The sequence below is a fragment of the Sceloporus occidentalis genome, unplaced genomic scaffold, assembly GCF_023333645.1.
Source record: "Sceloporus occidentalis isolate IW3139 unplaced genomic scaffold, rSceOcc1.0.p SCAF_2, whole genome shotgun sequence".
NCBI classification, from domain to species: Eukaryota; Metazoa; Chordata; class Lepidosauria; order Squamata; family Phrynosomatidae; genus Sceloporus; species Sceloporus occidentalis.
Genome location: NW_028316982.1, coordinates 267,082,129 through 267,105,390, shown reverse-complemented (window position 1 = coordinate 267,105,390; position 23,262 = coordinate 267,082,129). Strand labels below are relative to the sequence as shown.

Sequence of the window (23,262 nt, the reverse complement as noted above, 5' to 3'; positions counted from 1 at the left end):
TGGACTCAGCTATGTGTCCGAAGCCATACACAGAATATGAAGTTGAAGGCTTTCATAGCTAACATCCATAGTTTTTTGTGGGTTTTTTGGGCTATGTGGCCGTGTTCTGGAAGAGTTTGTTCCTGACGTTTAACAAGCATCTATGGCCGGCACATGCCAGTATTCTCTGAAGATGCCAGCCACAGATGCTGGCAAAATGTCAGGAATAAATTCTTCCAGAGCACAGCCACATAGCCCAAAAAACCCACTAAAAAACTATACATACACAGAATGATTACACTGTTCGCTGAGATTTGCTGAGGTCCTCCAGAGGTCTTAGTGAACGCTGAAAGCATTCTGCATCTTGCTACAGGGGCATAGATGTTTATTTAATCCCCTTGCTTACTACCAGAATGGCTGTGAGTGGAAGACTGCGATAGCTAAATGGTAAATCGGTGGGGGGAAGAAGCCTGGGTTGTTGCAGAGAGAGGAAGAGAACATCAACTTCCCTAACAACCAAAAAAGACATTTACATGTGTTAAAGTGGACTTAGCCATTTTATGCCACTAACATGATGCCATTCACAATGAGAATGGAGCCCTGCATTGGAACGATAATTTTAGTCAACACTAAGGCAGAGGAGTAGCATAATTACACACTTTGGGAATTACTGGAATAAGGAGTTAGAGATGGCCATCTGTCAGGGATGCTTTGATTGGGAGTTTCTGCATGGCAGGGCATTGGATTGGATGGCCCTTGTGGTCTTTTCCAATTCTATGATTCTATAAACTCTATTCAGGCAGGAATAGCTCATCTTTCCACCCTCTCAGTGCACTCTGTCTCTTCTGTTATGCCACAACTCCCTATATTTTCCCCCTGGTGACAATATTGCTAGTCTTTTGCTTTCTCACTCACTCCAACAAAACCAATAGCCGGTGTTTCTTTAGGCAGATATTTCTGTTTTTATGTGTGAGAGTTTGGGTTTTTTTTCCTGCACATAGTACCAAAGTGAACTGAGAACCAGCCTTTTTAAAATGGCATGCTAAGATTTCCCAATCCACTCTGACAAAGTAGCTCCCCACTCCATAATCCAAACTTATGTGAGAAAGGAATGTTTTAAGATTCTTTTGGATCCTTGTTTTATAAGAGAATTGAGGAAATATCTAGGAGGAGGAGACAGATTACATACAGGAGACTGGAACACCATGAAACACATCTCCAAACAAGCATCTGTTCTGTCTGAGTGCCCTCCCTCCCCTCCCCTCCAATTATTGGTGTCCTTAGCAAACCTCTCTTGACCAACTGTCAAAATGTCCTCCCCCTCAAATCACCCACAAAGCAGCAGACATTCTTTTGACCTCTGTAGGCGGGACTGAAGAAAATCCAGTCGGTCTTCTCTCAAGCTGCCTCCACAAAGTTCCCCAACTCCTGATACCAGAAGATCAACGGCTGCAACCTTAAAGGAAAGGGGAAAATACTTGGAAGCACTGCTCCAGTCAAGTGTTCCTTTTACATTCATGTCTCCTTTTTACAATTAGAGTAAAGGCTTAGACCAGCCTTCCTCAACCATTTTACCTTGGAGGAACCCTCGAAATAATACCCAGGTCTCAGGGGATCCCTGCATAAAAATATTATATCTACAGCTAAAAAAGTTTCTATTTCTTAATCACACTCTCTTGTGGAACCCTAGCATTCCAGAAAATCTGGGTTGAGAAATCTTGGCTTAGACATTATAAAGCTTCCTGCAGGCCTCTAACCATATTGCTAGTTGATATCAACTGAGGCTCAGGGAAGACTTCTTTCATCCAGGAACATTTTAAAAGCAAGAAGCCAAGGGCCAACATGTTACATCCCACAGGGATTTTATCTGAAGCTCTTACCGTGTGATGGACACTATCTTCATTGTCCCGCATATAGAATGGTTTAAGGTCATAAGGGTAGTTAAAAATAAATACAGGGATTTCACCACAGTGTTTCACCAAGTATCTCTCATGTTCACTTTGGAGATCGTGACCCCACTGGTGGAAAAAAAAGACAAAACAAATTGCAAAACAATTATCATAATCACTGATGGAACATCCTAAAATTCAAGTTAGAAGGTAAGAGTAGGACCCAGAATGCCTGGTTCAAATCCCTGTTGCGCCACAAAATTCATTGGATGTCCTTGGGCTTGAAACTATTACTTAAGTCTAACCTACTTCATAAAAAGAGCATAAAAAAGCAAGCCAGGGTGAGCGGAGAGATCCAGGCATGCTACTGTGAACTCCATGAAGAAAATGGGAGTGAGGGAAAGAGAGACAGAAAAGCAACATCAGAGAGATATCTGTTTGCACACTCCTAAGGTGAAAAACATGTACATGGACTGGTGTCATGTGTGAACAGATCCTAGCTTGAAACTGTGAAAATTGGATCTCTATAGGTTGTGTTGTTTAAATGTAAAGTTTCTGGTAGAGGTTTTGACTGGCTAATGTACAAACAGGGTTTGAATCCCGGCTGAGCCATGGCAACCCACTGGGTGATCTTGGCCAAGCCTCAGGGGAAGGCAATGGCAAATCCCCTCTGAACAACTCTTGCTAAGAAAATCCCATGACAAGGTTGCCTTAGGGTCGCCATAAGTCAGAAATGACTTGAAGGCACCCAACAACAACAACATTGCGCTTGAAATATCTTAAAATCATCTATGAAGTGAGTTGGGTTTCTGCCATCAGGCAGATGGGTTTTGGAGTCTTTGTTAACATCATGGTGAAACATAAAAGCTCTCCACTGGTGCAGAAAATGTTAATTTGTACAAATGACACTGTTCCATTTTTTTTAGCATTAGTTTTCTGCTGGAAGAAGATCTGAAGGCTGAGAATAGTCTAGGGGAGTGAATCGTCCTCTGTTGGTAACCTACTCAAATATTTTTCATTGCAGGGGAAGATGTGTTGTCCGTGTACACTTGAATTTTCTTTGTTTCTGCAATGTACAAAAAGCTTCCACCAGCCATGCCTGGGGTAGGGGTTTGCATGTTCCCCAACCATGGGGAATTGGAATGAATCAGTTGTTTAGGGACCCAGTTCTGCCAGTGGCTGTGAGGGGATGCTGCACTCCATCAGCAAAAGGACTGGAATGCTTCTCTGCTACATGCCACCTCCTGCATCATTTACCAAATAAAGCTTATCTTGTGTGTAGAGCTCAATAATAAAAGTTTTGGGGAGGTCTGGAACGACACCCAGCACCAGCACAGAACAACCTGTCTGTGACAGAATCTATTTTTCAACACTTTAAACGGGGGGTGGGAATTTTGTAGACCTTGGGATGAATGTGGCCCCGAGGGGCTTTTGTAGGACCCTTAGGGACCCCACTGACCACTCTAAGCACCCAAACCCCCTTCAAATCAATCCCTTCAGTGATTTTTGTTTGAAATGAACACTTTAAAACAGTCAATATTATTTAAATATGATGTTTTGGGAGTTCCCATACCCTCTAACTGTCCTGATTTTGCAGGAAAAGTCCTGATGAATCCTCTGTCATCCTCTTCTTTCAGTTCTTGCAAAGTTAAAAGTGCAAAAGCAATCTGCACTCAGTTAACTCAGTAGTAGCAAGAAAAGGGGGCATAATCTTGCCCTTTCCAGTAGACTCAGGCAAAAGCAAGCAGCTGCAGCCTCTCCTAGGTTGTGTGCTCTTCTTCATTAATAACATTTGCCATCTTGACCATACTCTGATGTTGCTTGGCCCCAATTTTCATCTGTGAAATGTTGGAGGGTATGGAGTCTTCTACCCTGAAACATTAAACAACTCCCCCATAACTTGAAAGATGATTTGGAGTGATGCAACATCACATCCAGTTGCCAAAATGGAAGCTGCAAAGTTCGAACTGTGGCCTCCAGAGCTTCCAAAGTCAATGGTTGAGCCCACCAGGCTCTGGCACATGCTCACCTCTGTTCCAAATGCTTGAGGTCTGCAACTCACACCCACCCTCAAATACCACCACACAGGGGGAAAAAAAACACCTCTCTCCCCCAAACACTCGCAAATGACTTCAGTAAAGCCCTCACAAATACTCACCTCTGGTTTGTAAGTGAAGACTTCACGAGCTTGTTTTAAAACTTCTATGGCTTCAGTGTATGGCATTCTAGAAGAGGAGTAAAAAAGCCACTTTGGATTCATTTACAAACACATTATTTTAGGACATAACATGTGTTTATTTTAAATATTTGTACCCTCTGCTTTAGGAGAGCAACCTCCATCTGATCACTAAGGTCAGAAATAATCCAGTTTGAGACAGCTTTAACTGCCCTGGCTCAGTGCTAGGGAATCCTGGGAATTGTAGTTTATTGTGACACCAGAGCTCTCTAACAGAGAAGGCTAATTGTTGCACAAAACTACAGTTCCCAGAATTCCCCACCATTGAGCCAGGGCAGTTAAGTGGTCTAAAATTGTATTAGTTCTGCAGTGTGTTTTGGACCTAAGTTATTTATTCGGAGAGGGACTTTAGCTCAATGTCTGAGCATATAATTTTCCTGCAGAAGTGTCCAGGTTTGGTATCTGGCATCTCTAGTCAAAAAGGACAAGGCAATGGAAGAGACAGCAAGCATCCTTGTCCCAGTTCCTGGAGACCTTGTTGGCAGTCGAAACAAACAAGAAGAGGCCTTGAAGTCTGAACAGATATAAGGCAGCTTTGTAATCTTAGATAAACTGAAATGGCTGCCCCAAATTAGCCACACTATTTGCAAAGGGTGAGTTGGGTCCAGAGCTTGGAAAAGGCACTTTTTTGTACTACAGCTTCCAGAATCAACTTATTCGCATGGCCAACTACTGACTGGGGGTTCCTGGTAACTGTAGTCTAAAAAAGCAACTTTCCCTAAACCAAATCAAACTTTATTTGCATCAAGCCAGTGGCTATTGGAATTATAACAAATACAGTACATAGCAGCAAACATGCTTGGCCCCTGTTTTCAATGGTGAAGTGTTGGAGGGTGTGGGATCTTCTCATAAGTCAGAATCGACTTGAAAACACATCACAACAACAACAACAACAACAACAACAACAATGAGTGTGGTTGGGGAAGGCCTCTCCATGCAGAACTACAGCTCCCATGATTTTTTTTGAAAAGGGGAAGCTGTAGAAATGAAGACAACAAAAGTTCATTTATGCTGCCCTGAGAAACCTTTCATGGTGCTTTTAAGAGATAGAGAGCTAAAGACTTTCTTTCCTCAGAGGCTTTTAAAGTAGTGTTGGATAGCTAGTTGTGAGGAATACATTGACAGGAGGTTGGACTAGCTAATCCTTGGGGTTTCTGCCACATCACAGAAAAACAATTTGATGGGTGGTGACAGGGAAGAAAAAAAAAAAACTTACTGAGCCACATACTACAATGAAAAGGACCCGTACATGTTAGACCTGATAAATTATTACAATTGATTCCTGTACTTGTCAGTGCATAATGTTCCTTCACAGCCCATTACATATTACATGCAAATGTATGGAAAAGAACTAAAAGTGTGTACAGTTTTTGTTTTGTTTGTAAGAGAAAAGTGTTTGAATGGGCCAGGAGACGCTTAATCAGCCTCACTGTTGCTGCCTCTTTGCTCTAAATTACCCATTCTGAAGCAGTCTCTGTTTTTCCACCAAAAAAAGCTGCTTTGATAATTCTGTTACATATTTGCATGTAAATGTTTATTCTGTTAGGTCCTCTTTCATCTCACAAGAGATCTGCAATGACAAGACACCACTCAGTATGGGAGAAAATGCTTCCTGCTCATATTTGTTATTGAACAGAAGCAACAAATAAGAAGATTGCAGAGATGTGTGGGCTGGCTTGGGAAATTATGCAGATTTTGTTTTAGAGTACCACTTCCAGTATCCCTGCATCAGCATGTTAGCTGGCTATGTTAGCTGGGGGATTGTGGGAGTTGTAGTCCAAAACAGAAACTTCCCCAAGCTCCGGACTAGTCCCGATCCTGATAATGTGCTATAAATGTATAAGACAACTTTTCTGAACTTCATTCTCCATCTAAGGCTGAATCTGCACTACAGAAATAATGCACTTTGACACCACTTTATCCATCATGGCTCAATGCTAGGGAATTCTGGGATTTGCAGTTTTCTGAGATATTTAGACTTCTCTGTCAGTGTGCTCTGATGCCAAAAAACCACACAAATCCTAGCATTTCATTGAGCCACGGCAGTTACTGCAGTGTCAAACTGCATTAATTCTGCAGTGTAGATTAGACCAAAGTTTGATGGTTACATTAGGCAGGAATAACTTAACAACAGTAGTCCATGTACTGGTAACTTCTTAATTAGATTACTGTGATACACTTTAGGTGGGGCTGCCCTTGAAGAAGACTTGGAAACTACAGCTAGTGCAAATGTGGCAATAAGACTGCTGAGCAGCATACCATACAAACAGCACATAATTCTGTCTTAAAGAAGCTGCATTGGATGGCAATTTGCTGCTGGTTTGAATTCAATTGATGGATGACTTCTAAAGCCGTAAATGGTTTAGGAACTTGACACTTGAAGGAGTGTCTCATCACGGACTTGGAAATCCACGGAGTGGCGACCGCCATTAATATGAATGGGCACAGGCCCATGGCACACACACCGCATGCACACGCCCCATTCAAGCCTATGGGGCTTAAATATATGTGCATTTTGGAACTCACGGGGTTTGTGTGTGTCCGGAATGAATCCCCCACAAGTTCCAATGGCCAACTGTATTTCTTTCAATTTTATAAATCACTGTGAGTCCCAGTTTTAGGCAGGACATAAACAAATTGATAACTACTACAACAACACATGTACATAAACAAATCTGAAAAATACTTGCTTACGTTATAAATTGATTATTCAGCATCTTTTCTAACTTGGCCTTAATGGGGAGGAGAGAAGGGAGAGAAGAGAAAAACACACACATTATTCTCAGTTGCTACTAGAAAGATCTTGTTTGCATGTTTTTCATAACAACAACAACAACAACGATGATGATGCTGTTCCACTCCACCCCCCCAGAACTAGGACTCAAAAGTGGTTCACAATTTAAAAGAACAATACAATTAAAAACATAAAAAGAGAACATTAAATAGAATTAAACTATTTGCAGTAATAAAACACTTCAACTGCAATAAAATAATAAAATGCAATTAACAGGATTTAAACACTCTTTAAAACAGTTCAGTTAAAACAATGAAGCACCCCCTTTAAAAACTTTCTATGTCAAAAGCTTGTCTGAATATCTAAGCCTGAAGATGGAAGGACAATAAAGAGGGGGACATTCTGGCTTCCCCGAGAAGGGAGTTCCAGAGACTAAGGACAGCCACCAAGAAGGCCCTCTCTTGCATCCCCACCAACTAGACTGAGAGAACAGCTTTTCCTACTGATCTTAGTGGCTGGGAGCTCAGACAGGGAGATACACTCTGGGAAATAGCCTGCACCTGAACCATACAGGGGTATGGCAGCCAGATTAGTCACCAGTTAATCAAGAGCTGACCATATAACACCCATCTTAAAATCTCTTCACTGGCTGCCAATCAGTTTCCAGGCACAGTACAAGGTTCAAGATGTTGGTTATCACCTTTAAAAAGCCCTACATGGCTTGGGCCCAGCTTACTTATGGGAGTGCCTTCCTCCTTATAGTACACCCCACACAGGTCCTCTTGGAGGAACTTATTGCACACAATGAAGATCAGATTGGTGGCTGCTTCCCAGAGGGCCTTCTTATCTGCCGCTCCTAAAGTGTGGAATGACCTGCCGGAGGAGATCAGTCATATTACCACCATAAAAGCTTTTTAAAAGACTATAAAGATGGAGCACTTCCGACAGGCCTTCCCAAAGTGACCCCCCCACTCCAGTATTGATTGCCCTCCTTACCCTAAACTATCTTTTTTTCAATCTGCCTTTTTAATTATTTTAGTCAGGATTTTTATGTGTTATTGTTTTTCCCTTGGTGGGAGGGAATGGGAGATTATGCTTTGTTGATTCTGTTGTTTATTTTATTGCATTATATATGTTATGATTTATTGCATTGTATTCTGTAACCCACCTCGAACTGTAGGGAGAGGTGGGATATAAATTATTCTTGGGATGACAATGCCCAGAATCCCACCCCAGTCACTGGGGAACTCTTGGGAGTTGTAGCGTCAAAAGTAACCTTTCCAAATTTTGGATGAGACCAAAGGTCCTCCTAGTCTCACACCCCATCTCTACAAGTAGCCAATAAGATTCCCGGAATTAAGACATGAGAAGTGGAACCCCCCACGCTGTTCCTTCTCAGTAGCTAGTATTCAATGGAGCAATGCCTCAACAAAATAGGGGTTTCCATTTAGCCATTGTTACTACCTGCCACTGATGAATCTCTCCTTCCTTCCATGAATTTTTCCAGCCACTTTGCCCTTTAAAGCCATCCAAGCCAGTAGCAATTATAGTTTGAAAAAGTTACCAGTGGCCACAATTCCTGGGAGGATTCTAGGAATAACAACTCAAAAAAGTAACTGTTCAGAGTTCACCAATCTCCCCATAAAATTATGTGCTCTGTGAAAAAGGACTTCACACAAAACGATGTGCACACATACACAAAGTCAGATAAGAAAGTAGACTCAGGAACAGCACAGTGGTTGTGGCTCAGTCTGTTCCCTGGTCATAATGGCCCCAGCCACTTGGTCACACTTGAAATGTGACAATATGCCAAGAAATTTACCACTTTCAAAAGGCAAATAATAGGAAATATTTTAAAGGGATTATGGGAAGAAGAATTAGGATGTAAAATAAATGACAAGGAATGGGATAGAATTTGAGAACAAAGACATCTGAAAAAGTTATCAGTTCGGATAAAAGAAAATTATTATAAGTTGATTTGGAAATGGTATCTGACTCCAGTGAGATTACAGAATATTAATAAGAATAATTCAAAAAATTGTTGGAGAGGTTGTCGAGAAGTAGGGTCATAGATGCATCTGTGGTGGCAAGGTAAATATGGACAAAATTTTTGGGAAAAAGTGATACTAGAAATAGAAAATGTTATGAATATAAAAATAGATAGAAGACTGAGTATAGTTTTATTATTGTTATATAACTCAGAGAAATGGAAAAAAGAAGAAAAAGATTTGGTAACAAGTTTGCTTACAGCAGCGAGATTAATAATAGCAAGGTGTTGGAAAATGAAAATAGATATAGAAGTGGAGGATTGGTACAAAGAGGTATGGAGATTAGCCATCAATGATAAATTGACATGTAAACTCAAAGTAAAAAAGGACTATGGAAAAGAAATGACTTTGAAGGGATTTGGAAAGAATTTATTGAGAAAGTATTGAGGTGGAACATTACCTCCACAAGACAAACTGAAATTTTGGATGCAATATAAGGATGCAAATGGCTCCAGGGAAGGGGGGCACTGAGGGGAATATAAAATAATCTGTTAAAATGTAATAGAATAGAATGTAGGGACATATTTGCATATGGAAATATTATAAAAAATTAAATAAATAAAAAAATCAAAAGGCAAATAAGCTATTATCTTTTTTTACCTCTTGTCCAGGGGCTATGTGTTTATGAAAAAGTTCAACATCCCGAGGGCATTTGGAGAGAACCATGTCTGTCACTCTCTTGAAAAGGTCTTCCATAACCTAAGCAAAGTTGGTGGGAAAAAGACAGATCTGTAGGAGCACACTATACTAATACAGATAAGCATGCCATTCTTATTAACCATATCTCCCACCTTAGGCTGAAGATAATTTACAATAAATAGCAGCATTCACCATTCATTGTTATTGTCTGCTTTCACATTGTTTTCAACTTATGGTGACCCTAAGGCAAACCTATGATGGGGTTTTCTTGGCAAGCTGTTCAGAGGATTGCCATTACTTTCCCCTGAAGCTGAGAGCATATGGCTTGCCCAGGGTCACCTAGTGGGTTTCATGGTTGAGCTGGGAATCAATCCCTGGTCTCCAGAGTTGTAGTCAAACACTCAAACCATTCTGCCATGCTCACTCTCTTATCATTCATAAACCTTTTAAAATACTCTAGAACTCTTAACATACATTCCGTTATGACATCCTCCCAAACTGTTTGAAAGGTAGGGCATACATCTGAACACAGCTCTTTCAGATAAGTATGCATTATTACTTTCATAGTGCATTTTAATGCGATAGTCCATCTCCTGTGTTTTAAATGGATACATTTGCTTTTTAATCGATATAGAGTATCCCTTATCTGAAATGCTTGGGACAGGAAGTGTTTGAATTTGTTGTTGTTATTGTTGTTATTTTTATTAATCTTGTTTGGATTTTGGAAAACAGCACGTCCAGGCCATAGGTGAGCTTCCGCGCACGACAAGCCTGGGGAATTAAAATTAAAACTATGCAGAAGCAGAGTTAAGAAGAATAAACTCTTCTAGAACATGGTCCAAAAAACCCACAAAAAAACTATGGATGCCAGCCGTGGAAGCCTTCAACTTCACATTGAAACTAGGATGGATTAAAATTTTTGGGCAACATGGTATCCATTTAGTCAGCATGTAAATACAATATATAGAAATAATAGGACTACCACCAAGTCAGGTTACTCATCTTTGGTTAAGATATTTTTTGTAATATATAAAAATAGTTGTAATGAGCCCAAGATCTAGAGAAGAAATAAGAGTCAGAAAAGAAGAGGATTGGTAAATTATAATGAATTGCGCACAAGATTCAGATGCAATGTCATAATGTTTTTATGGTTCTTTTTTGTGCCTTTGTTGTTTCCTTGTGTTTGTCTTGGTTGAAATGTGATATTGTTTATCTTTTGTTTTATTCATGTAAAATGAAAGTACAATAATTAGATAGAAAAAACAGACGCTGCCTCTCTGAGGTTTTGTTAAGTGATAGCTCTCCCGGAGCGTGGAAAAAATATGCATCTCATGCCACCCACTTTTTTCCCATGCAAGAGAAAGCTGTTTTACTGTTGCGTATTGTGGGAACTTAATGGTTAGTTCATGGCTAAGATGTGGTGACACAAGCAGGCTTGAAAACCAGGACAATGCTTTCGTTTCCTCGAAAGAGGAAGCTTTCCCCTATGTAACAAAGCTTGTGCAAGAGTGATGACTACACAGTGTGGTGACTGCAACCAAGCATTTCGACTTCTGCTTATTCCAAGTAACTTTATTTTTTTTAAAAAAGAGACTATTAAATTGCAATGTCTGAAACCCTCACTTCAGATATCCTATCTGATATTATTGTGGTGGGCAGAAGTTATATTTGGATCCCTTTATTGATCTATGAGTGATGTGCAGTAGGCTGGTAAACGTTTCTCATTCCTAATTGTTTAATAATAATAGTAGCAACAAATAATTCTTCATCTTTACTTAAATTATGATATTGAGATAAATGAAGTTGGGATAAATAGGAATGGGCTTTGGTGCAGTAGGGGCCCTGTTCGTCATTCAAGTTCTGGTGTTTTAAATTATCTCAACTTCTATCATTCAAAATTTGAGATCCTATTAACGTGGGCAAAGAAGGAAGTCCTGCCAACATAATTATGCAGATGCTTCTGCAATTCTGGGAGCTGTAGCCCCCAGACATACTTTTTCCAAACTCTGATTGGAAAGCAGACACTATTCCCACATATTTACTAATGGAAATAAAGAATGAATGAATGGCCCCAAACACCCTTTCCACCATGTTTTTGAGCCTCTATGAATCATTTTACGCCTAGGATATATTTTTAATGACAAGAAAGGAGTCAAAGTCACTTCTTCTTTCAAAAAAGGCCTCTCCTGGGCCAAAACATAGTGGAAATGTCTCCCACGCTCCATTGAAGGACATTTGGTGTTTGTGTGTGTGTGTGTTTGTAATTCTTTAATCCCTGACCCACACCTCCTATAGGGTGTTTTGGAGCATTTTTAAATCCCGGGGGCCATAAAAATGGCACTGGAGGTTGTATGGCCATTTCTTGGGGGGAGGGGTGCTTTGATTGTGAGTTCCTGCATGTCAGGGGGGTTGGACTGGATGGCCCTTGTGGTCTCTTCCAACTCTTATGATTCTATGATCCTATGTTGCCCACAGGCTGCACTTTGCCTATCCCTGATGTATTTGGACTGGCAGCAGATCTTCAAAGTCTCAGGCAAGGAAAGACATTTCACATTACCTATTCATTTTTCCATCTAGAGATGCTGTAGACAGCCAGTGTGGTCTAGTGTTTGGGGTGCTGAGACTTGAGCTCTGAGAGACCATGATTTGAATTCCTGCTTGATCATGGAAACTCACCTTGGGCAAGTCACGCTCTCAGCCTCAAAGGGAGGCAATGGCAAATCCCCTCTGAAAAAATCTTGCCAAGAAAAAAACTTGATAGGTTCACTGAACCTGTCAGAAATTATTCAAAGGCACACAACAACAACACAACAGAAATGGTGGGCATTGAACCCAGGACCTTTAGCTTGCAAAGGTGGTGCTCTATCACTAAGTTATAGTTCCTACCCATTGAAGAGACTCATAGAATCATAGGCCTGTTACAGACTGCCAAAATAAAGCTGCTTCGGGTCTCTTTGGAGGTATGCTGTTTAAATGATGCATGCATCCTAAGAATCCAGAAGCTGCACCAAAGCTGCCCTCCAGTGCTTAGGAATGGAGTGTGGCTTTGGTGCGACCTCTGGACTCTTAAGACCCATGCATCATTTAAACAGCATACCTCCAAAGAGACCCGAAGCAGCTTTATTTTGGCGGTCTGTAACAGGCCAGAGAGTTGGAAGAGACCACAAGGGCCATCCAGTCCAACCCCCTGCCATGCAGGAAATCCAAATCAAAGCACCCCTGACAGATGGCCATCCAGCCTCTGCTTAAAGACCTCCAAGGAGGGAAACTCCACTCCACTCCGAGGGAGTGTGTTCCACTGTCGAACAGCCCTTACTGTCAGGAAGTTCCTCCTAATGTTGAGGTGGAATCTCTTTTCCTGTAGCTTGCACTCTTCCAAGGTGACCATATGTCATAATTACAAACGAGGACAAAGCACTGTAAAATGTAAGACATTCAAGAAAAATGTAGGACATGACCAAATAAAAGTTAAAAACACCAATATAAACATAAATGTATGCTTCTTAGTCATGGTCAGAATGGAGGGCATTTTGGAATTCCTCCTGGACAGAAGGGTGAAAAGGAGGATGTCTGGTCACCCTGGACTCTTGCCGTATCTCTCCGTCCCGACCTCTGCAGAAAACCTGCCCTTAGTTCTGCATCTCTTTGCAACGCTTTTGTCCTTCCAAAGTCCCTATTTTGGAAGAGGCCAAGTTTCTGTTTGTCAAAATGGTTGAGCAATTCATATAAAAATAGAATCAGAGCTGTGCTTAACATCTCAATCAAATTAACAGTGACACAAACCGCACTCTCCCATTCATACAAAATGTAGTTGGTAGCTCAGTACTCTCATTCCATCCTCTGCACAGCTTGACCCTTCCCCCATCCCAAATACCACTGCCCTGGCCTGGGAGGGAAAGAAGAACCAGCAGACTCTGCTGGACCTAATCTCTTCCCACACTGCCATTCCTTTTTCCTTGTGTGCTGTGACTTTTTTAGATTTAGCCTTAGGGCATGGAACGGTCAAATTGGCATTGTACAAGCCTCTATGAGAGCCTTTGTGGCTGAAAAGCAGGGTATAAATATGTGTGTGTGTGCCTTCAAGTCACCTGTGACTTATGGCAACTCCATTAATTTCATAGGGTTTTCTCAGGCAAGGAATACTCAGAGTTCCCAGTTCTTTCCTCCAAAATCTAGCCTACAGCACCTGGTATTCGTTGGCAGTCTCCCTCCCAAGTACTAACCAGTTGACCTTGCTTAGCTTCCCAGATCAGGCAGGATCTGGTGCCTTTAAATAAACAAATTAATAAATAAAGCTACTTGATCTTTTTCCCCCTTTTTTTTTGGCTACAATTTCAAGAATTCCCCCAGCCAGTGTGAGCAATTTGAAAATACAGGAGCTATAGTTTTAAAAATAACTTTTCCAGGTTTTGACAGGAGAGTTTTAAGAAATATCCCATACTGGAGTCTCACATGCACTTACAATGAGGAAATCTTACTTACATGCTATCTCAAAAGCTGATAGAGTAGGTTTATTTAATCAGTTGTAAAATGGCAAGTCAATAAAAGATAAATCCCACTGATTCAAAGTGGCTGTTCTAATCAGGTCTAACAACAGTATTTACACAGTGGTTGGTTTGGGATAGTGGTTTGAGTGTTGGACTATTACTCTGGAGACCAGGGTTTGATCCCCAGCTCAGCCATAAAACTCTCAGCCTCAGAGGATGGCAATGGGAACCCCCTTCTGATGCAACTTGCCAAGAAAACTCCTTAGGATCACCATAAGTTGGAAATGACTTGAAAGCACACAACACACACACACACACAGTTTAACAAAACATCCAGCATCATACATACACTTGATGGCAATCAAGTTAGGGAAGTAAAACTGCAATGAGAGGATCATTCACTTGAATATACAGTGCATCCTGCTGGTGGAAAATCTGTAGCCCATAATGTAGACTCGAAGGCCAATTTTCAGACCTTCTCCCAGATCCTACACACCCACACATAAAGCCTGCAAAAAAGCAGAAGGGCATTGTTGTTCTTGGAGGCTTCTAGGAACTGGACTTGAAAATGCGCTGCATATACTTTTAACACCAAAAAGTATCTGCTTTTTACAATTAGAAGTGGACCTTCAGATACCTCTGGTTGGTCTATGTGGCCTAGGAAGGTCTCAAGGACCTACAACTGGCCCCCAGACACACCAAAGTTGTCCATTCTTGCTATAATGGTAGGATAGGCTTCATTGCACAGGTGTAAAATATGAATAGCTGAGATGCCAAAAACAGAAAACCATGCCAACTTTCCATTCTCATTGCTTACCTGCATGATATCCTGTAGGCTTTCAACAAAGGCCAGCTCTGCCTCCACCATGTAAAATTCTGCCAAGTGCTTACGACTTTGCGAATTGTCTGCTCGGAAGGTTGGACCAAAAGTATATACTTTGGTAAATGCCCTATAATGAAAGCAAGGGAAAGTTATAGTCTTAAGACAAATCAGCTGTGATGAACAGGGCTTTCTCAGTAGAGGCACTCCTGTTAAGGAACTCCATTCCATTAGAGATCAACCTATTCTCCTCCCTTCTTTCTTTCAGGGGCCACTTAAATCTCATCCTATAAATGGAATATTTTACTTCCTCAGTTTCATGGTCTGATGCAGAATTCACATTGTAGACCTACAGAGTAGGAACTTTGTGACGCTATCACCTCAGGAGCTTAAAACAATGTCCTCAAGTTTGAGTGTTTTTAACAGACAAAAGAAAAAACAAAATTGTACAAACAAATCTACTGGCTTTTGCCATTAAGGGCACTTTTTTATCCAACACAGTGTAACACACTGGGCACTAGCATCTTGTGGTTTGGCGGGCCAGGATGGTGCAGTGGTTTAAGCATTGGACCATGACTCTGGAAATCAGGGTTCAATTCCTGGCTCAGCCATGAAAACCACTGGGTGACTCTGGGCAAGTCACACCCTCTCAGCCTCAGTCGATGGCAATGGCAAACCCCTTCTGAAGAAACTTGCCAAGAAAACCCCATGATAGGTTCACGTTAGGGTCACCATAAGTCAAAAATGACTTGGAGCCATACAACAACATCAAAAACAACAACAGTCTTGTGATTCCCATGTCCCTGGAGTGGTGAATCCACTCTGGGTTTTAATCCAGACTTTGAAGAAGCAATTCATGTATCCGAAGCACTGAACCTATTTTGGGAATAGGCTTCAGGATGCTAAGACCAGTCATGGCTAGTGGCATTCATGTCAATAGGATCACCAGATCATTTAAAGTTCATTCTAAAATGCCAGGAACCCATTGACATGGATGCCACCAGCTATACCTGATGTGTGTGTTGTGTGCCTTCAAGTTAGTTCCGAGTTATGGAGATCCAAAGGTGACCCTATGATGAGGTTTTCTTGGCAAGATTTCTTCAGAGGTTTGCCATTACCTTCCCCTGAGGCTGAGAGCATGTGACTTGCCTAAGGTCACCCAGTAGGTTTCATGACCAAGCTATGAATCGAACTCCTGTCTCCAGGGTCATAGTCCAACACTCAAACCACTACACAACACTAGCTCTCTACTGGGACAAAAATAATGTCCCATGAGTTTTGTGGTTGGAACATGATGTGGAAAAACACATCATGCTTACGTGAAAAACAACTTAAAGGTTTTTTCATGCTTAAAGGTGGGAGGGAAAAAAAAGTCCTATCCACAAATGATCCAAAAAGGACGGTTTTATAAATTCAGTCTGCTTGACCTGTGAATGGGGAAAGTACTGAAAACAAGAAGGCATTCTGAGCGTATGGACATGAGATTTTTAAATCAATGTTCTGACTAAAATTTATGCAATTAATCCACTCGCTTTAAGTCTGCTGACAGGAAAACAAAGTCTCCTTGAGCCAACAAGACATGCTAAATTCATTCAATTTGGGTAATCCCGCACTGCTGCTGATGGCAGTACTTGTTAGCGGCTAATAATGCTAATGGCATATTGAGGGATGAACTGGGGGTAAGTGGGAGAAACCACAACAGAATACACACACACACACACACACACACCCTCCCTTAACTTCTCTGAGAGTTACATTTCCTTGGTTTGCCCCCCAAGCACAACAAGAGCATGAAATCACTCCTCAATGTAGATTCCTATTTGCTTCAGCCTCCAAGCCAGCCTTTCCATGTTCTGAAACAGAGGACAAAGAATAAAGGAAAGACAGGGTGCCAAAAAAAGAATAGAGGTTGTGCCCACCCAAACTGTTCCCCAGGCTAGCCTGGCACAGAATTAGGTAACACACTGCCCTAATCCAAGTCGCATTGTTAAAGGCTTAGCTTCCACCCGCTGAAGCCACGAATGCTCAGATACGCAAACAGTATTTAAGCCTAAAAGATTCTTGTGTATCTGTATGTTACAGATAAGAAAAATTAAGGAAGAAGGTTTTTTTTTGGGGGGGGGGGTGAGTGAGGGTGGGTTAGGGGTTCAGGCAGCAGCATTTTATGCCCAGTCTTTTCAAAGTCAAAAAATACAGAATCATGGCTGTTAACACTCCACTCCTGAAGAATCCACATCTAGGCAGATAGGGCATAAAATAATAGAGTTCCAGTTATGTTTTGTTGCAGGATTTACACAAACATACAAGGCAAGCATTTTATGGCATTGTCGCCTAAAGATAACACTGTCCCAAACATCAAACATCTGTCACACAAGAGGGTGTTTTTTTTGGTCTTGGACAAAAAATGTCTAAGTAATGTTCCAGCAAATTGACCTCACTCAGAATTTTTGTGTGTGTGCAAATAAGAACAGGAGTCGTTATGTGTATGTGCGCTCACACACACACAAACACACCCCTCTCTCTTCTATGCCAGCATTATCTGAAGATGCCAGTCATAGATGCTGGCGAAACATCAGGAATAAACTCTTCTAGAACATGGCTACATAGCCCAAAAAACCCACAAAAAACTATGGATGCCAGCCATGAAAGCCTTTGACTTCACATCATCCAGAGTTTTCATGGCCAAGTGGGGATTTGAACCCTGGTTTCCCAGACTCAAAACAAATATCTCACTTCATTTGAACATGCATTTTTTTTTTTTTTTTTTTGCCTCCAGAGATTTGGCTATCAGGGAATGCCCTCAATTCTACATTCCTAATCATAGGGTGGTTTTATACACCACCATATGTGGAATTCTCATTGGTGCCATAAAAATACCCAGATTAAGGGACTCCATGGAGGGTTTTTTTTGTTTTTTTTTAAAAACCTGCCTGGATGAGGATTAAGCAAAAATCACACAAACACATCACACACCACACCAATTTAAGGCATTGATTCAAATCTTCTTTCCCACGTCCTTGAGCAAACTGTAATTTTCCACAAGAGAGTGAAGCTGAATGCCCTGCTGATGTTAATTAAAAACCAGTAGCAATCTTATTAAGCCAAATAACATACACTCTGTCTGCCAAGTAACTCCAGAACTGTTGCTGTGACAAAGGAGACTGCAACAGTATATTAGACCTTAGTCTACACAGGTGGGGAGTACTATGTATTGCTTTAGTAGAGCTTGGAAAAGCTTCTTTTGCTGTTGTTTTTCTTTGTAGTGCAGTCTTCCTCTTTTCCTACTGCAGCATTGTCGCCTTTTCCAAGCATTATCATCTTTTCCAATGAGCCATGTCAGCTGCATTTAACCTGCAGAAATAATGCAGTTTCATACCACTTAAATTGCCATTACTCCATTCTACAGAATCCTGGGATTTGTAGTTTTGCAAGGCACCAGCCCTCTTTGGCAGAGAAGGCTAAAGACCTTGTGCCTTGTACAAATTCCAGGATTCCATAGGATGGAGCTACAGCACTTAAACTGTACTTACAGCACTTATAGTAATGCTAAACTGCACTATTTCTACAGAGTAAATGCACCACCCATCATGTCATGTTATGTCCCATGTATGACAGCCTCACTTTAGTTATCTTCACGTCTAGCAAGAAACCATGTCTGATTTGCTCTAAAACTCATTCATTTGTCTTTTTTTCAGTAGCTATCTGTAGAACTCTCCTCCAACACCGCATTTCAAATAAATTTATTCTCTTCCTATCAACTTTCTTCACTATCCAGCTTTCACAACCATACATAAAAACTGCAAATGCTATGGCCTGAATAATTCTAACTTGGAGTCATAAATCCAACTCTTAGTTCAAGTTAGAGTAGACAAACTGAATCAATAAAACATAAATAAATGTTGATTTTCCACTGATTCAAACGGTCTAGTGTAATGTGGATCAACTGTTATACAGTATTGGACTAAAACTCTCAAAGCCACTGACCCCACTTCCAGACCAGGATAATTAATTACACTGACTGAAAGATTCTGAGAATTGTCATCTGAAAAGTAACTTTTCCAGGTTGTGACTGTTAGTAATCTGAGACAACAGAATGAGCCATACCACTTCAGATTACAGATGGGAATGGGGTGTTCATATGAGATGTTCCAGAGGGAAGGAAGGAAGATACAACAAGAAAAAAGTACTACATTTTGGGATACAGAATCTCTTTGGCTTATCCTCTGCATTTTGTTCTTCTTTTACATTTTCATTCACTTAATTCAGTTTTCCAGCATCTGATTCCACTGCATGATTAGATCTGACCTTTTTTCATATGAGACACCAGTTAGGCCTGCTGGACATTACTATTCCCTTTTTAAAGAATTTATGGGACATTATAAAATGCCATGACAATCTGTAATTTTACGGAATTTTGGCTTACTGTGAATAAACCAGTGTACTGGTGCATGCAAGCAAACAGCTTCAATGCAAGCAGAAGCAACCAAAGTATAAATCGGAAGCATGTGGTCCGTCAGATGTTGTTGGACTAGAAGTCCCAGCATTCTATACCACTGTCTAGGGTTACTGGGAGTGGCAACTCAACATCTGGAGGACTGCATGATTCCCACACCTAAAGAAATCACAGGTGTTTCTTCTGTGAAATACAGTTGTCCCTCCATATTTGCTAGGGTTAGGGGAACAAGACCCCCATGAATATGGAAAAACCGCAAATAACAAAAACACTGGCGGGGTACATACCGCCACTTTGCGGCGCTCTGCCGCCGCCGCCAGTAGGTCCGCGGGGGAGCCGGAGCCTTCACACGGCCCGACTCCCGCGCGGACCGAAAAAGAAGCTCCAAAATGGAGCTTCTTTTTTCGTCGTGTTTGCGACGTAGCGAGGCGCCAGGGGCGCGCTCGCTACGTCACAAGCGGCGCGACGCGTACGGACGCTCAGCGTCCGATACGCAAAGATGGCGGCGCCCATGTGGAAGGGGCGCCGCCATCTTGTACGTATTCTATACGTACTAGGGTTAGGGGGGTGCGGAAGCACCGCCCCTTCCTAACCCTAGTACGTATAGAAGACGTACTAAATGGCGGTATGTATCCCGCCACTGTTTTTACCTGAAGGACACCTCTCTAGGAATCTCTATGTCCTCCAGTGCAACTCTGTGGTCAATGTCCAACATACCCTGACCATAGAATGGCACTGGAGTAGCTACAAATGGTCTTTCAGTGCAACTTTTAGTTAAAGTTGACCACAGAGTTGAACTGGAGGACCTAGATAGTCCTAGAGAGAACATATTAATGAAATCCGTGAATAATCAAATTCGCAAATATCAAAGCCGCAAATATGGAGGGCTGACTGTATATTCAGGGGTAGCTGTGTTGGCCATGCAGTAAAATACAAGAAGACCCAATATCCACAAAAGAGTGATACCCATATTGGCCAACCAAAATGCAGAAAATACATCAAGTAAGAAGTAGTATCTGCCTCCACTGAGTTCCTTCTTGAGCATCTCATGGAAGGAAACAACCATTGCTACAACATTGCGAAGGACCAAATATCACTTTCATTGCATGAGTGGCTATCACATCTATTTTTTACAAAATTGTAAACAGGAAGGTTTCACTGAGAAGATAAGATCTGTCTCTAAACCCTTCTGCAGCTGTGATCTCAAAGGAATCCTGGGGTTTGTAGTCTGAGAAGTCAGTGGAGCTCTCTGGCAGTGAATTCTAAACATCCTCTCTAAACATCCTCTCTAAACTGCAAATCCCAGCATCCCCTGAGATGTTGCCATGACAGTTAAAGTGGAATGTATAATTGTATAATGTGAGCAGACCTCTGGATAAAGGTTCTGCAGCAGTAAAAAAACAAAAACCTTATGGATCTCTCTTAAAGAAATGGATGTGCCACAACATTTGATTGTGCTGGTGTGTAACCTGTGCTCAGGACATCAGGCTACTACCATCAGGACAGAATACAGAGAAACAGAAGGGGTTTCAGTTGGCAAGAGGGTCAGGCAAGGCTGCATCTTATCACCCTGGAAAAGTTACCCAAATGAGCCTGTCGTACTTTGGCCACATCATGAGAATGCTTAATATAATGGTTAGTAAGGAAAAAGCTAGTAGGAAAAGAGGAAGACTGCATTCCAGATGGAAAGACTCAGTTAAGGAAGCCATGGACCTGAGTCTGCAAGACCTGAGCAAGGCTGTTGATGGCATGGGGTCTTGGAGATCTCTCATTCATAGGATCACCATGAGTTGATGTCAACTCAAAGGCAGCCAACAGCAACAACAGCAATGTTTCCTTGCTACTTTTCATAATTACAGTGGGCCCTTGGTATCCACTGGGATTTGATTCCAGGACCCTTTGTGGATACCAAAATCTGTCGATGGTCAAGTCCCATTAAATACAGTGGTGTAAAATGGTGTCCCTATATAAAATGGCAAAATCAAGGTGTGTTTTTTTTATTTATAAATTTTTGAATATTTTCAAGCTGTGGATGCTTGAATCCATGGATAAAGAATCCATGGACGCAGAGGGCCAACTGTACTTCTAAAGAGAACTTTTTCAGGTTTAATGCCTTGCTCTTATCAGTCCTAAAGATCCCTCCACCACAGAAAAGTAATGTAAAAGTAACAGGCAATGCAATAATCAATGTTACAAGTTTCTTGTTCAATGCAGCATCCAATAACAACAAGAAAACAAGTTTTAAAAACACAATAAATAACAGGACTAGACTACTTTCTTAAAGTAACGTTCAAAGTTCTGTTCTACTGGGAGAGCTTGAAAAACATATTTATTCTTCATCAACCACCTTTAAAACCTCATTTAAGCAACACAGTTATTGAAAATGGCTGCCAATGTCAACTGAAAGACACAGTTTTAAAACTCAGATTTTTTTTTAAAGGAAGCATTGTTGGAAGCAAAGCCCCTGACGTTTTGCTGTAATCCGTTTAAGATCTGGTTATCAAGCCCTTTTGAAGGCTGAAAGTTTGGAATTCCATTTTGGCTTAGAGAACAAAAATTTCTTTACAAGGATAAATATAGCTCGTCTAAACTTAGTTTGCATTTGATCCACTTAAAATGCCTGGTGTTTTTTTTAAAAAAAACAACAAATAAAAAAGAACATGTTATTGAAGAACAAAGTGTAAAGCAGTAACATTCTGTCCTGTACAAGGAGAGGCCTGGCTGTTTATTTTGCAGGCTGATGGGCGAGGGAACAAAACAGAGCTAAATGACATCATAACAATACTGTAATTATTTTGAAGACACGACCCTGCCTTTTCCAAATTTATACTTATGCATGGTTCCAACATACAGTACTTTAAGCTCTTAAGAAATAAGGTCCTATTTAAGAGAGCAGGGTATCATTTTAATGCATTCTCCCTGTTTGGTTTACCCCTGCATGGGCAGTGGGCATTATAATATTTTTATAAGGATCATAGAATTTATACAGTTGGAAGGGGATCAAGACTCCACCTGTTAGAGTATCCCCAGCAGGTTGCTGTCCGGCATCTTTTTGTAGACATCCAGAGAAGGAGACCTTCCAATGACTAAACCCTTGGAGGTCTCACACTGCTGAAAGTTGAAGCTGATGTGACAGGAAAAAGCATCAATAAATCTAGTTCTACAGTGGAAAAGGCTACCTGCTAGCCATTTAGTGCTCCTTTTGTTGTTGTGTGCCTTTAAGTCATTTGAGACTTACAACATCCCTAAGGCAAATCTATCTTGGCACGTTTCTTGGCATGTTTGTTCAGAGGAGCTTTGCCATTGCCATCCTCTGAGGCTGAGAGTGTGTGACTTGCCCAGATTTATGCAGTGGGTTTCTGTGGCCATGTGGTCATTGAAACTCTGTTCTCCAGAGCTGTAGCTCAAACCACTATACCACACTGGTTCTCATTTAGTGCCCTTCCTAGCTATAAAATCAGCTGCTTGTTACAAAAATGGACACAACACAAATCTACTGCTGCATCTTGTACAGGATGTCAGCCAACTGTTGAAGATTGTGCAGTTGCATTGCCACCCCACTGGGACTTTGAAAGGTCATCACCTCCATCACAGCCAATGAAAAAAAAAGTTTGCCCCCAAATGCCCCCAGGATACATAGGGAGCAATTTCACTATACAGTGGGCCTTTGGTATCTGCTGGGGTTTGGTTCCAGGAACACCCTTGGATACCAAAATCTGTGGATGCTCAAATCCTATTAAATCCAGTGGCATAGTGAAATGGTGTCCCTTATATAAAATGCCAAAATCAAGGTTTGCTTTTTGGATTTTTTGGGGGGAGGAACACTTTAAAGCGATGGATGGTTAAATCCAGGGATGCAGAAAACGAAGGCTACGAAGGACCAAATGTATTATTGTCCCTCCCTTGTATTTCAGGACTATTTTTCCAACAGGAAGGGATCTGGAAGATTACTTCCAGGTCACTTCCTGTTGGACAAA

The 23,262-nt window shown here is 41.3% G+C and overlaps 1 protein-coding gene across 7 annotated transcripts in view; it reads right to left on the bottom strand.

The window, feature by feature from the left end:
- The window catches only part of NARS2 (asparaginyl-tRNA synthetase 2, mitochondrial), a 49,344-nt gene that overhangs the window by 4,377 nt on the left and 21,705 nt on the right, over nt 1-23,262 (bottom strand). For 6 of the 7 annotated variants that reach the window (XM_089512948.1, XM_089512949.1, XM_089512951.1 and 3 more), the window contains 6 exons: nt 14,830-14,962; nt 9,487-9,585; nt 6,799-6,836; nt 4,027-4,093; nt 1,860-1,997; nt 1,338-1,435 (listed from right to left, as the gene is read on the bottom strand). In XM_089512948.1, the coding sequence (XP_089369074.1) occupies nt 1,338-1,435; nt 1,860-1,997; nt 4,027-4,093; nt 6,799-6,836; nt 9,487-9,585; nt 14,830-14,962 (573 nt within the window). The remainder of the gene's footprint in view (nt 1-1,337; nt 1,436-1,859; nt 1,998-4,026; nt 4,094-6,798; nt 6,837-9,486; nt 9,586-14,829; nt 14,963-23,262) is intronic. The other variant, XM_089512953.1, reaches the window with a different exon arrangement.